At 50.1% G+C, this 19,328-nt stretch overlaps 1 protein-coding gene across 1 annotated transcript; it reads right to left on the bottom strand.

Moving 5' to 3' along the window:
- Positions 1 to 706: 706 nt before the first annotated feature.
- On the bottom strand, positions 707 to 19,139 carry LIPT2 (lipoyl(octanoyl) transferase 2). Its single transcript, XM_038771302.1, has 2 exons — positions 18,654 to 19,139; positions 707 to 1,407 (listed from the first exon to the last, which is right to left on the bottom strand). The coding sequence occupies exons 1-2, from the start codon at positions 19,132 to 19,134 to the stop codon at positions 1,178 to 1,180; spliced, it is 711 nt and encodes a 236-aa protein (XP_038627230.1). The 5' UTR covers positions 19,135 to 19,139; the 3' UTR covers positions 707 to 1,177.
- Positions 19,140 to 19,328: the final 189 nt, after the last annotated feature.

Genomic DNA, 19,328 nt, shown 5'->3' with positions numbered 1-19,328 from the left:
TGATGATGATGATGGTAGTGATCGTCCGCCCACCTCCTCTTCCTGGACCTTGCCAGCTCAGCGCCTTCATTGCCCCATCTGCAGTTCTTGTCCGCTCACCCGCACGTTGGCCTCAATACCACACAAATAAAGACCATATTTGAGGTCAACAGACCATTCAGTATGCAAAAGCCCTATTGAGAGCTCACCTCCTCCAGGAGGCCTTCCCAGACTGAGCCCCCTACTTCCTCTCCCTATCCCGCGCCTTACCTCCTTCCCCTCCCCACAGCACCTGTATATATGTATATATGTTTGTACATATTTATTACTCTATTTTACTTGTACATATTTATTCATTTTATTTTGTCAATATGTTTTGTTTTGTTGTCCATCTCCCCCTTCTAGACTGTGAGCCCGCTGTTGGGTAGGAACCGTCTCTATATGTTACCGACTTGTACTTCCCAAGCGCTTAGTACAGTGCTCTGCACACAGTAAGCGCTCAATAAATACGATTGAATGAATGAATGAATGCTCACGATGAGTTAATTCGGGGAGGGCCTTCAGAAATTTTGTTAATGTTTTGTTTTGTTGTCTGTCTCCCCCTTCTAGACTGTGAGCCCGCTGTTGGGTTGGGACCGTCTCTATATGTTGCCAACTCGGACTTCCCAAGCGCTTAGTACAGTGCTCTGCACACAGTAAGTGCTCAATAAATACGATTGAGTGAGTGAATAGACGAGATGGAGGGAGAAGTTAACGTTAGAGTGCTCAATAAATACGATTGAATGAGCCTTTGGGAGAGGCCCTTAGAAAATGAGCAGTCTCAAGTGCTCTCCTCTTTTTCTTCTTTCTCCCCTCTTTTTATTCCCTTTTTTTTTTTCCTCCCGCTCCCCTTGGTGCTAGACTTAATTCCCCTCGTAATAGCCTCCCACCCGTTTTGGGCTGGCCAAAGTTATGCCAAAAAGAGGGGCAAATTATGCGAGTGAAGAGGGCCGTGCTTTCCAAGGAGAGCAGCTGGATCTGTGAACCCATTTTGGAAATACTGGTTAGACGCGGCCGGGGACGATACCGAATCGCCCGAGAAACGATCCCAGTGCACCCAAGTGAGTTTTGGACAGTAAACTTGGACGTGGTGGGTTGAGAGGAAGCTTTCTAACGCTGCCCGGATTTCCAGTATCGTAATCCGTCCCGCACGCCTCTTTCAGCCGGCGTTTTCCTCGGAGGTTAAAATGCAATTGTACGTCTCTTCAAAGGCCTCCAGGAAGGGCTCCATGACCTCCTCCACCGTGACGTGTCTCTGGAGTTCTTCGCTGAGGGAGGTGACGCCAAAACCCTCCAGTCCACAGGGCACGATGTGCTGAAACCAGGTGAGGTCCGTGCAGCAGTTCAGAGCCAGCCCGTGAGACGTGACGTGTCTTCCGCACCGGACTCCTGAAACCACACGAGAAGCCGGTCACTCTTTGGCGATGATGATGATGGTATTTGTTAAGCGCTTACTATGTGCGAAGCACCGTTCTAAGCACCGGGGCGGGGGGTACAAGGTGATCAGGTTGTCCCACGGGGGGCTCACAGTCTTCATCCCCATTCTACAGATGAGGCAGCTGAGGCCCAGAGAATCAATCAACTGTATTTATTGAGCGCTTACTGTGTGCAGAACACTGTACTAAGCGCTTGGGAAGTCCAAGTTGGCAACATATATAGAGACGGTCCCTACCCAACAGTGGGCTCACTGGGTAGGGACCGTCTCTATCTGTTGCCAACCTGTGCTTCCCAAGCGCTTAGTACAGTGCTCTGCACACAGTAAGCGCGCAATACGACTGAATGAATGAATGAATAAAAGAAGTGAAGTGACTCGCCCAAAGTCACACAGCTGACAAGCGGCTGAGTCGGGATTGGAACCCACGACCTCTGACTCCCAAGCCCGGGCTCTTTCCACTGAGACACAATGCTTCTCTAAGGCGGTGATCTACTCTTTTTTTTTTTTTAAAAAAAAAAAGGTATTAAGCGCTTACTCTATGCTAGGCACTGTGCTAAGCAGTTGGGTAGGTACAAGCTAAACTCATTCATTCATATTTACTGAGTGCTTACTGTGTGCAAAGCGCTGTACTAAGCATTTGGAAAGTACAGTTCAGTGATAATAATAATAATCCTAATAATAATAAAGATGGCATTTGTTAATGAATGAAGATGGCATTTGTTAAGCACTTGCTATGTGCAAAGCACTGTTCTAAGCACTGGGGGGATACAAGGTGATCAGGTTGTCCCACGGGGGGCTCACAGTCTCAATCCTCCTTTTACAGATGAGGTAACTGAGGCTCAGAGGAGTGAAGTGACTTGCCCAAGGTCACACAGCAGACATGTGGCGGAGCCGGGATTCGAACCCATGACCTCTGACTCCAAAGCCCGGGCTCTTTCCACTGAGCCACGCTGCTTCAGTATTTGTTAAGCGCCTACTATGTACAAAGCACTGTTCTAAGCGCTGGGGGAGGTAACAAGGTGATCAGGTTGTCCCACGGGGGGCTCATGGTTTTAATCCCCATTTTACAGATGAGGGAACTGAGGCCCAGAGAAGTGAAGTGACTTGCCCAAAGTCACACAGCTGACAAGCGGCTGAGTCGGAATTAGAACCCACGACCTCTGACTCCCAAGCCTGGGCTCTTTCCACTGAGCCACCATGCTTCTCTAAGGTGGTGATCTACTCTTTTTTTTTTTTAAAAAAAAAAGTATTTCTTAAGCACTTACTCTACGCCAGGCACTGCGCTAAGCAGTTGGGTAGGTACAAGCTAAACTCATTCATTCAATCATATTTACTGAGCGCTTACTGTGTGCACAGTGCTGTACTAAGCGTTTGGAAAGTACAGTTCAGTGACAAATAATAATAAAGATGGTATTTGTTAAGTGCTTACTATGTGCAAAGCACTGTTCTAAGCGCTGGGGGAGGTAACAAGGTGATCAGGTTGTCCCACGGGGGGCTCATGGTTTTAATCCCCATTTTACAGATGAGGGAACTGAGGCCCAGAGAAGTGAAGTGACTTGCCCAAAGTCACACAGCTGACAAGCGGCTGAGTCGGAATTAGAACCCATGACTTCTGACTCCCAAGCCCGGGCTCTTTCCACTGAGCCACCATGCTTCTCTAAGGTGGTGATCTACTCTTTTTTTTTTAAAAAAAAAAAAGTATTTCTTAAGCGCTTACTCTACGCCAGGCACTGCGCTAAGCAGTTGGGTAGGTACAAGCTAAACTCATTCATTCAATCATATTTACTGAGCGCTTACTGTGTGCACAGCACTGTACTAAGCGTTTGGAAAGTACAGTTCAGCGACAGATAATAATAATAAAGATGGTATTTGTTAAGCGCTTACTATGTGCAAAGCACTGTTCTAAGCGCTGGGAGAGGTAACAAGGTGATCAGGTTGTCCCACGGGGGGCTCACGGTTTTAATCCCCATTTTACAGATGGGGGAACTGAGGCCCAGAGAAGTGAAGTGACTTGCCCAAAGTCACACAGCTGACAAGCGGCTGAGTCGGGATTAGAACCCACGACCTCTGACTCCCAAGCCCGGGCTCTTTCCACTGAGCCACAATGCTTCTCTAAGGTGGTGATCTACTCCTTTTTTTAAAAAAAAAAAAAAGATATTTCTTAAGCGCTTACTCTATGCCAGGCACTGCGCTAAGCAGTTGGGTAGGTACAAGCTAAACTCATTCATTCACAATCATATTTACTGAGCGCTTACTGTGTGCAGAGCGCTGTACTAAGCGTTTGGAAAGTACAGTTCAGCGACAAATAATAATAATAAAGATGGTATTTGTTAAGCGCTTACTATGTGCAAAGCACTGTTCTAAGCGCTGGGGGAGGTAACAAGGTGATCAGGTTGTCCCACGGGGGGCTCACGGTTTTAATCCCCATTTTACAGATGAGGGAACTGAGGCCCAGAGAAATTAAGTGACTTGCCCAATGTCACACAGCTGACAGTTGGCGGAGCCGGGATTTGAACCCATGACCTCTGACTCCAAAGCCCGGGCTTTTTCCACTGAGCCACGCTGCTTCTCCAGAGGGGGGAAACGGACATCAAAACAAGTAAACAGGCATCCATAGCATCAATATAAATAAACTGAATTAGAGATGTCTACGCATCATTAATCAAATAAATAGCATTATAAATATGCCCGCCTCCTAATCGCAGAGGAGCAACGTGGCTCGGTGGAAAGAGCCCGGGCTTTGGAGTCATTCATTCATTCAATCGTATTTATTGAGCGCTCACTGTGTGCAGAGCACTGGACTAAGCGCTTGGGAAGTACAAGTCGGCAACATATAGAGACGGTCCCTACCCAACAGTGGGCTCACAGTCTAGAAGCGGGAGACAGACAACAAAACAAAACATATTAACAAAATAAAATAAATAGAATACGTACAAATAAAATAGAGTAATAAATCCGCACAAACATATGTACATATATACAGGTGCTGTGGGGAGGGGAAGGAGGTAAGGTTGGGGGGGGGGGGATGGGGCAAGTCACTTCACTTCTCTGCGCCTCAGTTCCCTCATCTGTAAAATGGGGATTAAGACTGTGAGCCCCCCGTGGGACAACATGATCACCCTGTATCCTCCCCAGTGCTTAGAACAGTGCTTTGCACATAGTAAGCGCTTAGTAAATGCCATTATTATTATTATTCTCTGGACCTCAGTGACCTCATCTGTAAAATGGGGATTAAGACTGTGAGCCTCACGTGGGACAACCTGATCACCTTGTATCCTCCCCAGTGCTTAGAACAGTGCTTGGCACATAGGAAGCACTTAGCAAATACCATCATCATTATTATTATTATTCTCTGGGCCTCAGTGACCTCATCTGTAAAACAGGGATTAAGACTGTGAGCCCCACGTGGGACAACCTGATCAACTTGTATCCTCTCCAGCGCTTAGAACAGTGCTTTGCACATAGTAAGTGCTTAACAAATGCCATTATTATTATTATTATTATTATTATTATTATTATTATTATCTGGGCTTCAGTGACCTCATCTGTAAAACGGGGATTAAGGCTGTGAGCCCCACGTGGGACAACATGATTACCTTGTATCCTGCCCAGTGTTTAGAACAGTGCTTTGCACATAGTAAGCGCTTAATAAATGCCATTATTATTATTATTATTATTATCTGGGCTTCAGTGACCTCATCTGTAAAACAGGGATTAAGACTGTGAGCCCCCCATGGGACAACCCAATCACCTTGTAACCTTCCCAGCACTTAGAACAGTGCTTTGCACATAGTAAGCGCTTAATAAATGCCATTATTATTATTATTATTATTGTTACTATTATTATTATTCTCTGGGCCTCAGTGACCTCATCTGGAAAATGGGGATGACGACTGTGAGCCCCCCCCATGGGACAACCTGATCACCTTGTAACCTCCCCAGAGCTTAGAACAGTGCTTGACACATAGGAAGCGCTCAACAAATGCCATCATTATTATTCTTCTCATTCTTATTACTTGCCCAAGGTCACACAGCAGATGTGGAAGAGCCGGAATTAGAACCCAGGTCCCCTGGCCACCCAGGCCTGTGGTCTGTCCACTGGCCCAAGCTGCTTCTCTGTGTCCCCTTCCGCCCTAGACCGTAAGTTCGGTGTGGGCAGGGAACGTGTCGACCAACTCTGCTGTACTGCACTCTCCCAAGTGCTTCGAACAATCAATCAATCAATCAATCGTATTTATTGAGCGCTTACTGTGTGCAGAGCACTGTACTAAGCGCTTGGGAAGGACAAGTTGGCAACATAGAGAGACCCAACAGCGGGCTCACAGTCTAGAAGGGGGAGACAGGCAACAAAACATATTAACAAAATAAAATAAATAGAATAAATATGTACAAGTAAAATAAATAAATATCATCATCATCATCAATCGTATTTATTGAGCGCTTACTATGTGCAGAGCACTGTACTAAGCGCTTGGGAAGTACAAGTTGGCAACACATAGAGACGGTCCCTACCCGACAGCGGGCTCACAGTCTAGAAGGGGGAGACAGAGAACAAAACAAAACATTAACAAAATAAAATAAATAGAATAAATATGTACAAGTAAAATAAATAAATATCATCATCATCATCATCAATCGTATTTATTGAGCGCTTACTATGTGCAGAGCACTGTACTAAGCGCTTGGGAAGTACAAGTTGGCAACATATAGAGACAGTCCCTACCCAACAGTGGGCTCACAGTCTAAAAGGGGGAGACAGACAACAAAACCAAACATATTAACAAAATAAAATAAATAGAATAAATATGTACAAATAAAATAAATAGAGTAATAAATACATGCGAACATATATACATATATACAGGTGCTGTGGGGAGGGGAAGGAGGTAAGGCGGGGGGATGGAGAGGGGGAGAGGAAGGAGGCCGGTTGATTTCAGTAAGATCAATCAATTAATGAATCGTATTTATTGAGCGCTTGCTGTGTGCAGAGCACTGTACTAAGCGCTTGGCAAGTACAAATTGGCAACACATAGAGACGGTCCCTACCCAACAATCAATCAATCAATCAATCGTATTTATTGAGCGCTTACTGTGTGCGGAGCACTGCACTAAGCGCCTGGGAAGTACAAGTTGGCAACATATAGAGACAGTCACAGTGCTCTGCACAAAATAAGCGCTCGATACACGCCATGGATGACGACGGCATGCCAACTTGGACTTCCCAAGCGCTTAGTACAGTGCCCTGCACACAGTCAGCGCTCAATAAATACGACCGAACGAATGAATCAAGAGAAGCCGCGTGGCTCGGCGGAAAGAGCCCGGGCTTGGGAGTCAGAGGTCACGGGTTCGAATCCCGCCTCCGCCACCTGTCTGCTGTGTGACCTTGGGCGAGTCACTTCAGTTCTCTGGGCCTCAGTCATCTCACCTGTAAAATGGGGATGGAGGCTGTGAGCTCCACGTGGGACAACCTCATCACCTTCTATCTACGCCAGTGCTGAGAACAGTGCTTGGCACATAGCGTTTAACAAATATTATTATTATTATTGTTGCTATTATTACTATTATTATCATCAATCGTATTTATTGAGCGCTTACTATGTGCACAGCACTGTACTAAGCGCTTGGGAAGTACAAATTGGCAACATATAGAGACAGTCCCTACCCAACAGTGGGCTCACAGTCTAAAATTATTATCATTTTATTTATTTATTTATTTATTATTTTATCATTATTATTATTATTATTATTAATTATTATTATTATTATTATGTCCTCTGTTCCTCCACCTCTAGCAATAGTCGAAAGCTGCAGCTACCCAAATTAAAGTGGAGAGAAGCTTGGTGGCCTAATGGAAAGGGCAGGGCCCCGAGAGCCAGACAACCCGGAGCAGCGTGGCTCAGTGGAAAGAGCCCGGGCTTTGGAGTCAGAAGTCATGGGTTCAAATTCCGGCTCCGCCAATTGTCAGCTGGGTGACTCTGGGCAAGTCACTTCACTTCTCTGGGCTTCAGTTCCCTCATCTGTAAAATCGGGGTGAAGACTGTGAGCCCCCCCGTGGGACAACCTTATCACCTTGTAACCTCCCCAGCGCTTAGAACATCATCATCATCAATCGTATTTATTGAGCGCTTACTATGTGCAGAGCACTGTACTAAGCGCTTGGGAAGTACAAATTGGCAACATACAGAGACAGCCCCTACCCAACAGTGGGCTCACAGTCTAAAAGGGGGAGACAGAGAACAAAACCAAACATACTAACAAAATAAAATAAATAGAATAGATATGTACAAAAAAAATAGAGTAATACATATGTACAAAAATATATACATGTATATATATAGAACAGTGCTTTGCACATAGTAAGCGCTTAATAAATGTCATCATCATTATTATTATTATTATTATTATTCTAATCCCAGCTCTGCCACGTGTCAGCTGTGTGACCTGGGGGGGGGGGCGTCACTTAAAGTCTCTGGGCCTCAGCTGTCTCATCTGCAAAATGGGGATTAAATCCTACTCATTCATTCACTCAATCGTATTTACTGAGAGCTTACTGTGTGCAGAGCACTGTACTAAGCGCTTGGGAAGTCCAAGTTGGCAACATATAGAGACGGTCCCTACCCTCACAGTCTAGAAGGGGGAGACGGACAACAAAACATGCGGACAGGTGTCACCAGAACAAATAGAATTAAAGCTAAATGCACATCGTTAACAAAATTTATAGAATAGTAAATATGTACAAGTAAAATAGAGTAATCATTCTGTGTGGTTTTGTTCTCTGTCTCCCTCTTCTAGACTGTGAGCCCACTGTTGGGTAGGGACCATCTCTAGATGTTGCCAACTTGGACTTCCCAAGCGCTTAGTACAGTGCTCTGCACACAGTAAGCGCTCAATAAATACGATTGATTGATTGATTGATTACAAACATATATACAGGTGCTGCGGGGAGGGGAAGGAGGTAGGGCAGAGGGAGCCCACTGTTGGGTAGGGACCGTCTCTCTATGTTGTACTTCCCAAGCGCTTAGTACAGTGCTCTGCGCACAGTAAGCACTCAATAAATACGATTGATTGAATGAATGAATGAAAGGGGATGGGAAGGAGAGGAAAAAGGGGGCTCAGTCTGGGAAGGCCTCTTGAAGGAGGTGAGTCCTACTTACTCTGCAAGTCCCGTGTGAGACAGGGACCGTGGGTCCAATTTGATTATCTTGTATCTACCCCTGTGCTCGGGGTACAGTGCTACGGCGCTTGGCACAGCTTATTAACCATAATCACCAAATAATAATAATAATAATAATAATAATAATAATAATAATGGTGTTTGTTAAGCGCTTACTATGTGCGAAGCACCGTTCTAAGCGCTGGGGGAGAATACAAGGTGATCAGGTTGTCCCACGTGGGGCTCAGTCTTAATCACCATTTTACAGTTGAGGTAACTCAGAGAAGTGAAGTGACTTGCCCAAAGTCACACAGCAGACAAGTGGCGGAGTCGGGATTAGAACCCGTGACCCCTGACGCCCAAGCCCGCGCTCTTTCCACTGAGCCACGCTGCTTCTCTACTAAACTTGCTCCACGCACACACTCCAATCAGATCTTCCCACGCGTCCGGAGCAGACTGTGAGCCTGTTGTTCATTCATTCATTCATTCAATCGTATTTATTGAGCGCTTACTGTGTGCAGATCACTGGACTGAGCGCTTGGGAAGTCCAAGTTGGCAACATATAGAGACGGTCCCTACCCAACAGTGGGCTCACAGTCTCGTAGGGGGAGACAGACAACAAAACATATTAATAAAATAAATAGAATAAGTATGTACAAGTAAAATAAATAAAGTAATAAATCCGTACAAATGTATATACAGGTGCTGTGGGGAGGCGAAGGAGGTAAGGCGGGGGGGATGGGGAGGGGGAGGAGGGGGAGAGGAAGGAGGGTAGGGACCGTCTCTGTTGCCGACATAGCTTATGAGCGTACCAAAACCGTCCAGGGCTACTGGCTGACAGACGGGGGTTATGATTACCTGGCATTGCGAACACTTTCTTCTCGACAAGTGGTTAACTTCTCGACAAGTGGTTGGAAATCAGGTGGGCGTAGGCAGAGAATCAGATATTTACATTGTCGCCAATGCACAGGAGAAACAGTTTGCATTAAAACCTCACAGGCTAGGAAGGACGTCGTTCCGTAATCTCAAAAACAAGCGCGACGGCCACAAGCACAGGCGTCAGATCAATCAATCGTCTTTATGGAGCGCTTACTGTGTGCAGAGCACTGGACTAAGCGCTTGGGAAGTACGAGTTGGCAACGTCTAGAGACGGTCCCTACCCAACAGCGGGCTCACAGGCTAAAAGGGGGAGACAGAGAACAAAACCAAACATACTAACAAGATAAAATAAATAGAATAGATATGTACAAGTAAAATAAATACGTAGAGTAATAAATATGTACAAACATACTTATCCTGGCTGTCTGCCATGAAGGAATTCGCCTACATGAAGGCCCTGTATGAGAGAAAATTCCCAGTTCCAAAGCCAACTGACTACAACCGGCAGGCTGTAGTTATGGAGCTCATCAGTGGCTATCCTCCATGTCAGGTGCATCAAATTGAAGATCCTGCCCCTGTCTACAATGAATCCATGGAATTGATCGTTAAGCTCACTAATCGCGGGTTGATTCCCAGTGATTTTAATGAGTTCAGTCTCATTCTGGATAATGAAGACCCTATCACCACCGTGATTGACTTCCCACATCTCAACCAAATGCCGAACGGCCTCCTAGACTGTGAGCCCACTGTTGGGTAGGGACCGTCTCTAGATGTTGCCAACGTGGACTTCCCAAGCGCTTAGTACAGTGCTCTGCACACAGTACGTGCTCAATAAATATGAATGAATGAATGTTTTGTTTTGTTGTCTGTCTCCCCCTTCTAGCCTGTGAGCCCACTGTTGGGTAGGGACCGTCTCTATGTGTTGCCAACTTGCACTTCCCAAGCGCTTAGTACAGTGCTCTGCACACAGTAAGTGGGAAGTACAAGTTGGCAACATAGAGAGACGGTCCCTACCCAGCGGCGGGCTCACAGTCTAGGAGGGGGAGACAGAGAACAAGACAAAACATATTAACAAAATAAAATAGGTAGAATAAATACGTACAAACAAAATAAAAAATAAAATAAATAAATAGGGTAATAAATACGTACAAACATATATACATATATAGAGGTGCATACATATATACATCTATACAGGTGAACTCTCCTACTCCAACCCAGCCCACACACTTGACTCTAACATTAACTTCTCCCTCCATCTCGTCTATTCACTCACTCAATCGTATTTATTGAGCACTTACTGTGTGCAGAGCACTGGACTAAGCGCTTGGGAAGTCCAAGGTGGCAACATATAGAGACGGTCCCTACCCAACGACGGGCTCACAGTCTGGAAGGGGGAGACAGACAACAAAACAAAACATATTAACAAAATAAAATAAATAGAATAAATATGCACAAACAAAACAAATAAATAATAAAAGATAAATAAAATAAATCAATAAATCAATCCATCAATAAATAAATAGGGTAATAAATACATACAAAGATATATACATATATACAGGTGCATACATATATACAGGTGAACTCTCCAACTCCAAGCCCCCACACTTGACTCTAACATTAACTTCTCCCTCTCCCTCCCTCCCTCTACCTTGAGAAGCAGCGTGGCTCAGTGGAAAGAGCCCGGGCTTTGGAGTCAGAGGTCATGGGTTCGAATCCTGGACTCCACCACATGTCTGCTGTGTGACCTTGGGCAAGTCACTTAACTTCTCTGAGCCTCAGTTCCCTCATCTGTAAAATGGGGACTAAGACTGTGAGCCCCATGTGGGACAACTTGATCACCTTGTAGGCCCCCCCAGCGCTTAGAACAGTGCTCTGCACATAGTAAGCGCTTAACAAATACCATCATTATTATTATTATTATTATTATCTCGCCGCCAAAATCTCCCCCACATCCTGCCTCTGGCCTAGGGACGCCCTCCCTCCTCAAATCTGACAGACAATTACACTCCCCTTCTTCAAAGCCTTACTGAAGGCCCACCTCCTCCAAGAGGCCTTCCCTGACTAAGCCCCCCTTTCCTCTTTTCCCACTCCCTTCTGCATCACCACAACTTGCTCTCTTTGCCCTCTCAGCCCCACCATTCATTCAATCGTATTTATTGAGCGCTTACTGTGTGCAGAGCACTGTACTAAGCGCCTGGGAAGTACAAGTTGGCAACATATACAGACGGCCCCTACCCAACAGCGGGCTCGCAGTCTAGAAGGGGGAGACACACAACAAAACAAAACCTATTAACCTAATAAAATAAATAGAATTCATTCATTCATTCAATTGTGTTTATTGAGTGCTTACTGTGTGCATAGCACTGTACTAAGCGCTTGGGAAGTACAAGTTGGCAACATATAGAGATAGTCCCTACCCAACAGCGGGCTCACAGTCTAGAAGGGGGAGACAGACAACAAAACAAAACATATTAACAAAATAAAATAAATAGAATTCATTCATTCATTCAATCGTATTTATTGAGTGCTTACTGTGTGCAGAGCACTATACCAAGTGCTTGGGAAGTACAAGTTGGCAACACACAGAGACAGTCCCTACCCAACAGTGGGCTCACAGTCTAGAAGGGGGAGACAGAGAACAAAACCAAACATATTAACAAGATGAAATAAATAGAATAGATATGTACAAGTAAAATAAACAGAGTAATAAATATGTACAAACATATATACATATATACAGGTGCTGTGGGGAAAGGACGGAGGTAAGACGGGAGGATGGGGGGGGACGAGGGGGAGAGCAGGAGGGGGCTCAGTCTGGGAAGGCCTCCTGGAGGTGGTGAGCTCTCAGCAGGGCCTTGAATGGAGGAAGCGAGCTAGCTTGGTGGATGGGCAGAGGGATTGGGGGCATTCCAGGCCCGGGGGTCAACGGCGGGACAGGCGAGAACGAGACATGGTGAGGAGATTAGCGGCAGAGGAGCGGAGGGTGCGGGCTGGGTTGCAGAAGAAGAGAAGGGAGGAGAGGTAGGATGGGACGAGGGGATGGACAGCCTGGAAGCCCAGGGGGAGGAGTTTCTGCCTGATGCGCAGATTGATCGGTAGCCATTGGAGGTTTTTGAGGAGGGGAGTAACAGGCCCAGAGCGTTTCTGGACAAAGACAATCCGGGCAGCAGCATGAAGTAGGGATTGAAGTGGGGAGAGACACGAGGATGGGAGATCAGAGAGGAGGCTGATGCAGTAGTCCAGACGGGATAGGATGAGCGCTTGAACGAGCAGGGTAGCGGTATGGATGGAGAGGAAAGGGCGGATCTTGGCAATGTTGCGGAGCTGAGACCGGCAGGTTTTGGTGACGGCTTGGATGTGAGGGGTGAACGAGACAGCGGAGTCGAGGATGACACCAAGGTTGCGGGCTTGTGAGACAGGAAGGATGGTAGTGCCGTCAACGGTGATGGGAAAGTCAGGGAGAGGGCAGGGTTTAGGAGGGAAGACAAGGAGTTCAGTCTTGGACATGTTGGGTTTGAGATGGCGGGCAGACATCCAGATGGAGATGTCCTGAAGGCAGGAGGAGATGCGAGCCTGGAGAGAGGGGGAGAGAGCAGGGGCAGAGATGGAGATCTGGGTGTCATCAGCGTAGAGATGATAGTGGAAGCCATGGGAGCGAATGAGGTCACCAAGGGAGAGAGTGTAGATCGAGAACAGAAGGGGACCAAGCACTGAACCTTGGGAAACCCCCACAGTAAGAGGATGGGAGGAGGAGGAGAAGCCTGCAAAAGAGACTGAGAAAGAACGACCGGAGAGATAAGAGGTGAACCAGAAGAGGACGGAGTCTGTGAAGCCGAGGTCAGACAGCGTGTTGAGGAGAAGGGGGTGGTCCACAGTGTCGAAGGCAGCTGAGAGGTCGAGGAGGATTAGGACAGAGTATGAGCCGTTGGATTTGGCAAGCAGGAGGTCATTGGTGACCTTTGAGAGGGCAGTTTCCGTGGAATGTAGGGGACGGAAGCCAGACTGGAGGGGGTCGAGGAGGGAGTTGGTGTTGAGGAAATCAAGGCAGCGCGTGTAGACAACTCGTGTAAGGAGTTTGGAAAGGAATGGTAGGAGGGAGATGGGGCGATAACTAGAAGGTGAGGTGGGGTCAAGAGAGGGTTTTTTTAGGATGGGAGAGACATGGGCATGTTTGAAGGCAGAGGGGAAGGAACCAGTGGAGAGTGAGCGGTTGAAGATGGAAGTTAAGGAGGGGAGAAGGGATGGAGCGAGAGATTTCATGAGATGAGAGGGAATGGGGTCAGAAGCACAGGTGGCCGGAGTAGCACTTGATAGGAGGGAGGAGAGCTCCTCTGAGGACACTGCTAGGAAGGAAGGATGGGAGAGTAGCAGAGAGTGTTGAGAGTCGGGGGGTCAGAGAAGAGGGGAGAGTGCCTTTGGGGCGGTCGGACCTGATGGATTTAATTTTGTTAATGAAGTAGGAGGCCAGACCGTTGGGGGTGAGGGAAGGAGGAGGGGGAGGAACCGGGGGCCTGAGAAGGGAGTTGAATGTACGGAAGAGCTGGCGGGGGTGATGGGCATGGGTGTCAATAAGGGAGGAGAAATAGTTCTTTCTGGCAGAGGAGAGGGCTGAGTTAAGGCAGGAAAGGATAAACTTGAAGTGAACGAGGTTGGCATGGGGTTTAGACTTTCGCCAGCAGCGTTCAGCAGCTCGAGCATAAGAGCAAAGGAGGGGGACAGTGGCAGTGATCCAGGGCTGTGGGTTAGTGGTGCAAGAGCGGCGAAGGGAAAGGGGAGCGAGTGAGTCTAGCTGAGTAGAAAGGGTAGAGTTGAGAGCAGTAATCTGATCATCAAGACTGGGTAGAGAGGAGAGGGCGGCGAGGTGGGGTGTGAGGTGCTCAGAAAGATGGATGGGGTCAAGAGAGCGGAGATCTCTGTGAGGGAGTAATACGGATTTACAGGGGAAAGGAGTGTGAGTGAGGAGGCAGGTGAGAAGATTATGATCAGAGAGAGGGATTTCAGAGTTGGTGAGGTGGGGTGGAGCAAGAGGTTGGCAGCGTCGAGGAGAGATAGAAGGCGGGCGGCAGAGGAGTCATCAGGGATATCCATGTGGATGTTGAAGTCTCCGAGGATCAGAGTGGGCATGGAAAAGGAGAGAAGGAAGGTGAGGAAGGGGTCAAAATCATTAAAGAAGTTGGAGGTGGGGCGGGGGGGGGGGGTTGATGACGGCTACAAGAATCTGGAGGGGGTGGGAGAGGCGAATAACGTGGGCTTCAAAGGAAGCGAAGGAAAGGGAAGGGGGAGGAGGAATAGCGCGAAAGCAACATTGGGGGTCGAGAAGGAAACCGACATCTCCTCCTTTTCCGGTGAGTCTGGGGGAGTGGGAGAAGAAGAGACCTCCATTGGAGAGAGCAGCAGAAAAGACCTTGTCGTCCAGGGACAACCATGTTTCGGTTAGGGCAAGGAGGAGTAGAGAGCTGGAAAGGAATAGGTCCAGGATGAAAGGGATCTTACTTAAAACGGAGCGGGGGTTCCAGAGGCCACACTTGGCAGCAGCTGTCGAGGGAGGGGAGGGAGGGGGAAGGGTGCGAGGGGTGGGGAGGGTTTGGATTGGGATGAGGTGGTGGGGGCCTAGGAGGGGAGAATGGGAAGAGGGGTGGCGATGGGAAAGGAGAACTGGGATGGGGTGGGGCGGGGAGAAGGGGAGGGAGGGGGCAGGGAGGGAGGAGTGGAGGACTGGCGCTGGGACAGAGGGATCCTTGGTAGGGGGTGAGGGGGAGTGGGCTTGGTGGGGGAGAGGGAGGGAAAAAGCTGGGTGGGAGAGGGGAAGGAACGGGAATGGCAGTTGGGAGCCAGGGAATTGAAAGTTCATGGTGAGGTAACCAGGGCAAGTGATAGTACAGCGGGAGGTTAACAATTGAGATGCAGATGTGACAAAACAGTAGCAATGATATAAATAGGCGATGGCATCACAGGGGGTCGTGAAACGATTAACATGCTATGGCAATAATAAAATTGGCAGATAATGATGTCACAGACAGCAGATACAAACTATTATGTGCTGGAGTAGGGTGGACCTGTTAAGGGAATCAGGGAGCAGAGATACCTGGGGAGAGGAGTGAACAGCCAACTAGCATGGGAGGGCTGAGTAGGTGCAAATGAGGTTGTCCTTAATACATACGATCGATTGTACTCCCCAAGCGCTTAGTACAGTGCTCTGTACACAGAAAAGCAGTGTGGCTCAGTGGAAAGAACCTGGGCTTTGGAGTCACAGGTCATGGGTTCAAATCCCGGCTCGCCAACTGTCAGCTGTGTGACTTTGGGCAAGTCACTTCAGTTCTCTGGGTCTCAGTTCCCTCATCTGTAAAATGAAGATGAAAACTGTGAGCCCCACGTAGGACAACCGGATCACCTTGTATCCCCCCCAAACCAGAGCTTAGAATAGTGCTTCACATAGTAAGCGCCTAACAAATGCCATCATTACTATTACTATTACCAGGCCTGGACCGGACCCACGGTACCGACAAGGACCGGACCGGAGAGGACCAGATGGGACAGACCAGGCCCGGGCCGGACCAGAACCCGATGGGACGGACCAGGCCCGGACCGAACCGACGAGGACTGGAAGGGGCGGGAGAGAGCAGGACTGAACTCCTTGTCTTCCCTCCCAAACCCTGCCCTCTCCCTGACTTTCCCATCTCTGTTGACGGCACTACCATCCTTCCCGTCTCCCAAGCCCGCAACCTCGGTGTCATCCTCGACTGCGCTCTCTCGTTCACCCCTCACATCCAAGCCGTCACCAAAACCTGCCGGTCTCAGCTCCGCAACATTGCCAAGATCCGCCCTTTCCTCTCCATCCAAACCGCTCCCCTGCTCGTTCAAGCTCTCATCCTATCCCGTCTGAACTACTGCATCAGCCTCCTCTCTGATCTCCCATCCTCATGTCTCTCCCCACTTCAGTCCATACTTCACACTGCTGCCCGGATCGTCTTTGTCCAGAAATGCTCTGGGCAAGTTACTCCCCTCCTCAAAAATCTCCAGTGGCTACCAATCAACCTGCGCATCAGGCAGAAACTCCTCACCCTGCTACCTCCCCTCCCTTCTGTCCTTCTCCAGCCCAGCCGGCACCCTCCGCTCCTCCGCCGCTAATCTCCTCACCGTTAGGCCTCGTTCTCTCCTGTCCCACCGTCGACCCCCGGCCCACGTCCTCCCCCGGGCCTGGAACGCCCTCCCTCTGCCCATCCGCCAAGCTCGCTCTCTTCCTCCCTTCAAGGCCCTACTGAGAGCTCACCTCCTCCAGGAGGCCTTCCCAGACTGCGCCCCTTCCTTCCTCTCCCCCTCCTTCCCCTCTCCATCCCCACCGTCTTACCTCCTTCCCTTCCCCACAGAACCTGTATATATGCATATATGTTTGCACATATTTATTACTCTATTTATTTATTTTACTTGTGCATATCTATTCTATTTATTTTGTCAGTATGTTCGGTTTTGTTGTCTGTCACCCCCTTTTAGACTGTGAGCCCACTGTTGGGTAGGGACTGTCTCTATATGTTGCCAATCTGTACTTCCCAAGCGCTTAGTACAGTGCTCCGCACACAGTAAGCGCTCAATACGATTGATTGATTGATTGATTGATGAGAGCAGGAAGGTGAGGTAGGAGGGGCTGGGGGGATGGAGAGCAGAACGACAACTCCCGGCAGGCCTTGCGAGCGCCCACCTCGCCCCCCAACCAGCATCGTCCCCAGGGCCGCCAGGCTAGGTGAACTACAACTCCCGGCAGGCCCTGCGAGCGCCCTCCTCGCCCACCCAACCAGCCTCGTCCCCGGGGCCGCGAGCCTAAATGGACTACAACTCCCGGCAGGCCTTGCGAGTGCCCCCCTCGACCCCCAATCAGCACCGTCCCCGGGTCCGCCAGGCTAAGTGGACTACAACTCCCGGCAGGCCTTGCGAGCGCCCCCCCCCCCCCATTAGCATCGCTCCCGTGGCCGCCAGGCTAAGTGGACTACAGCTCCCGGCTGGCCTTGCGAGCGCTCTCCCAATCAGCACCGACAGCGGGGCCAACGGGCTAATTGGACTGCAACTCCCGGCAGGCCTTGCGAGCGCCCTCCCAATCAACACTGACAGCGGGGCCGCCAGGCTAATTGGACTACAACTCCCGGCTGGCCTTCATCATCATCATCATATTTATTGAGCAATTACTGTGTGCAGAGCACTGTACTAAGCGCTTGGGAAGTACAAGTTGGCAACATATAGAGACAGTCCCTACCCAACAGCGGGCTCACAGTCTAAAAGGGGGAGACAGAGAACAAAACCAAACATACTAACAAAATAAAATAAATAGAATAGATATGTACAAGTAAAATAGAGTAATAAATCTGTACAAGCATATATACAGGTGCAGTGGGGAAGGGAAGGAGGTAAGATGGGAGGGATGGAGAGGGGGACGAGGGGGAGAAGAAGGAAGGGGCTCAGTCTGGGAAGGCCTCCCAATCAGCACTGTCCCCGGGGCCGCCAGGCTAAGTGGACAACTCCCAGCAGGCCTTGCGAGCGCCCCCCCGCCCCCCACAATTAGCATCGCTCCCGTGGCCGCCAGGCTAAGTGGACTACAACTCCCGGCTGGCCTTGCGAGCGCCCGCCCAATCAGTACCGACAGCGGAGCCGCCAGGCTAATTGGACTACAACTCCCGGCAGGCCTGGCGAGCGCCCTCCTGGTCAATCGTATTTATTGAGCGCTTGTTGTGTGCAGAGCACTGGACTAAGCGCTTGGGAAGTACAAGAGACGGTCCCTACCCGACAGTGGGCTCACAGTCCAGTTCCCCCCTCCACCTGCACCGTTCCCGAGGCCGCGCGCCGTGATTCATTCGTTCCATCGTATTTACTGAGCGCTCACTGTGTGCAGGGCACTGTACTAAGCGCTTGGGAAGTCAGCAACATAGAGAGACCGTCCCCACCCAACAGCGGGCTCCCAGTTTAGAAGGGGGCCACAGACAATCAATCAAGCAATCAATCGTATTTATTGAGAGCTTGCTGTGTGTAGGGCACCGTACTAAGAGATTGGGAAATCGGCAACATAGACGGTTCCCACGCAACAGCGGGCTCCCAGTCTAGAAGGGGGCCACAGACGACAAAGCAAATGAACAAAAGGAAATAAAGGGAATAAGTCAGCGCACTCTAGTGTCTCACCGAGGGCGCAGATCTTCCTCCGCCGGACCCAGAGTCCGGGCCGTTCCGGGGGCCCCGTCCGGGCGTCGGGGAGCCCGAGGCGGCGGCACAGGCGGAGGGCGCAGGCCTCCAGGTGGGCCACGTGGCGGCGCAGCGGGAGGCCCAGCCGGCGCAGGCGCAGCAGCGGGTGGCCCAGCAGCTGGCCCGGGCCGTGGAAGGTGGCCAGCCCGCCGCGGCCCGTCGCCCACACCTGGGCGCCCAGCGCGCGGACCCGCGCCTGCTCCTCGGGGCTCAGCCCGCCGCGCAGCCCCGACGTGTACACCGGGCCCGACGGCTCCCCGACCAGCAGCGCCCCCGACGGCCCCGGCGCCTGGGCCCCGGCCCCGGCCCCGGCCCCGGCCTGCAGCTCCCGCAGCCAGCGGTCCTGCAGCGCCAGCACCTCCGCGTACGGCACCCGGCCCAGCCGCAGCAGCCGCACCGTCGGGCGCGCCGCGCACCCCATGGCGGACGGCCTCGACGGCCACCGCCGCCGCGAGGGACGGGGGCGGGGCGCATGCGCGGGGCCGGGAGGAGGGGGCGTGGCCGACGGGGAGAGGGTCCGAGGGCGGGGCGGGGCGGGCGCATGCGCGGGCTGGGGGAGGGGTAGGAGGCGGGCGCATGCGCGGGGGTCGGGTGGAGGGGGCGTGGCCGACGGGG

Source organism: Tachyglossus aculeatus, chromosome 2 (assembly GCF_015852505.1).
Source record: "Tachyglossus aculeatus isolate mTacAcu1 chromosome 2, mTacAcu1.pri, whole genome shotgun sequence".
Taxonomy (NCBI): Eukaryota; Metazoa; Chordata; class Mammalia; order Monotremata; family Tachyglossidae; genus Tachyglossus; species Tachyglossus aculeatus.
The sequence above is the reverse complement of the archived record's forward strand: the minus strand, read 5'-3'. Positions and strand labels throughout refer to the sequence as shown.

What these genes read in the sequence shown, in the direction of transcription:
- LIPT2 (XM_038771302.1), bottom strand. Translation starts at nt 19,134, where the DNA reads ATGGGGTGCGCGGCGCGCCCGACGGTGCGGCTGCTGCGGCTGGGCCGG. An exon ending in GAGGAAGATCTGCGCCCTCG is followed by an intron (nt 1,408 to 18,653) that starts GTGAGACACTAG and finishes GTGTGGTTTCAG; the next exon opens with GAGTCCGGTGCGGAAGACAC.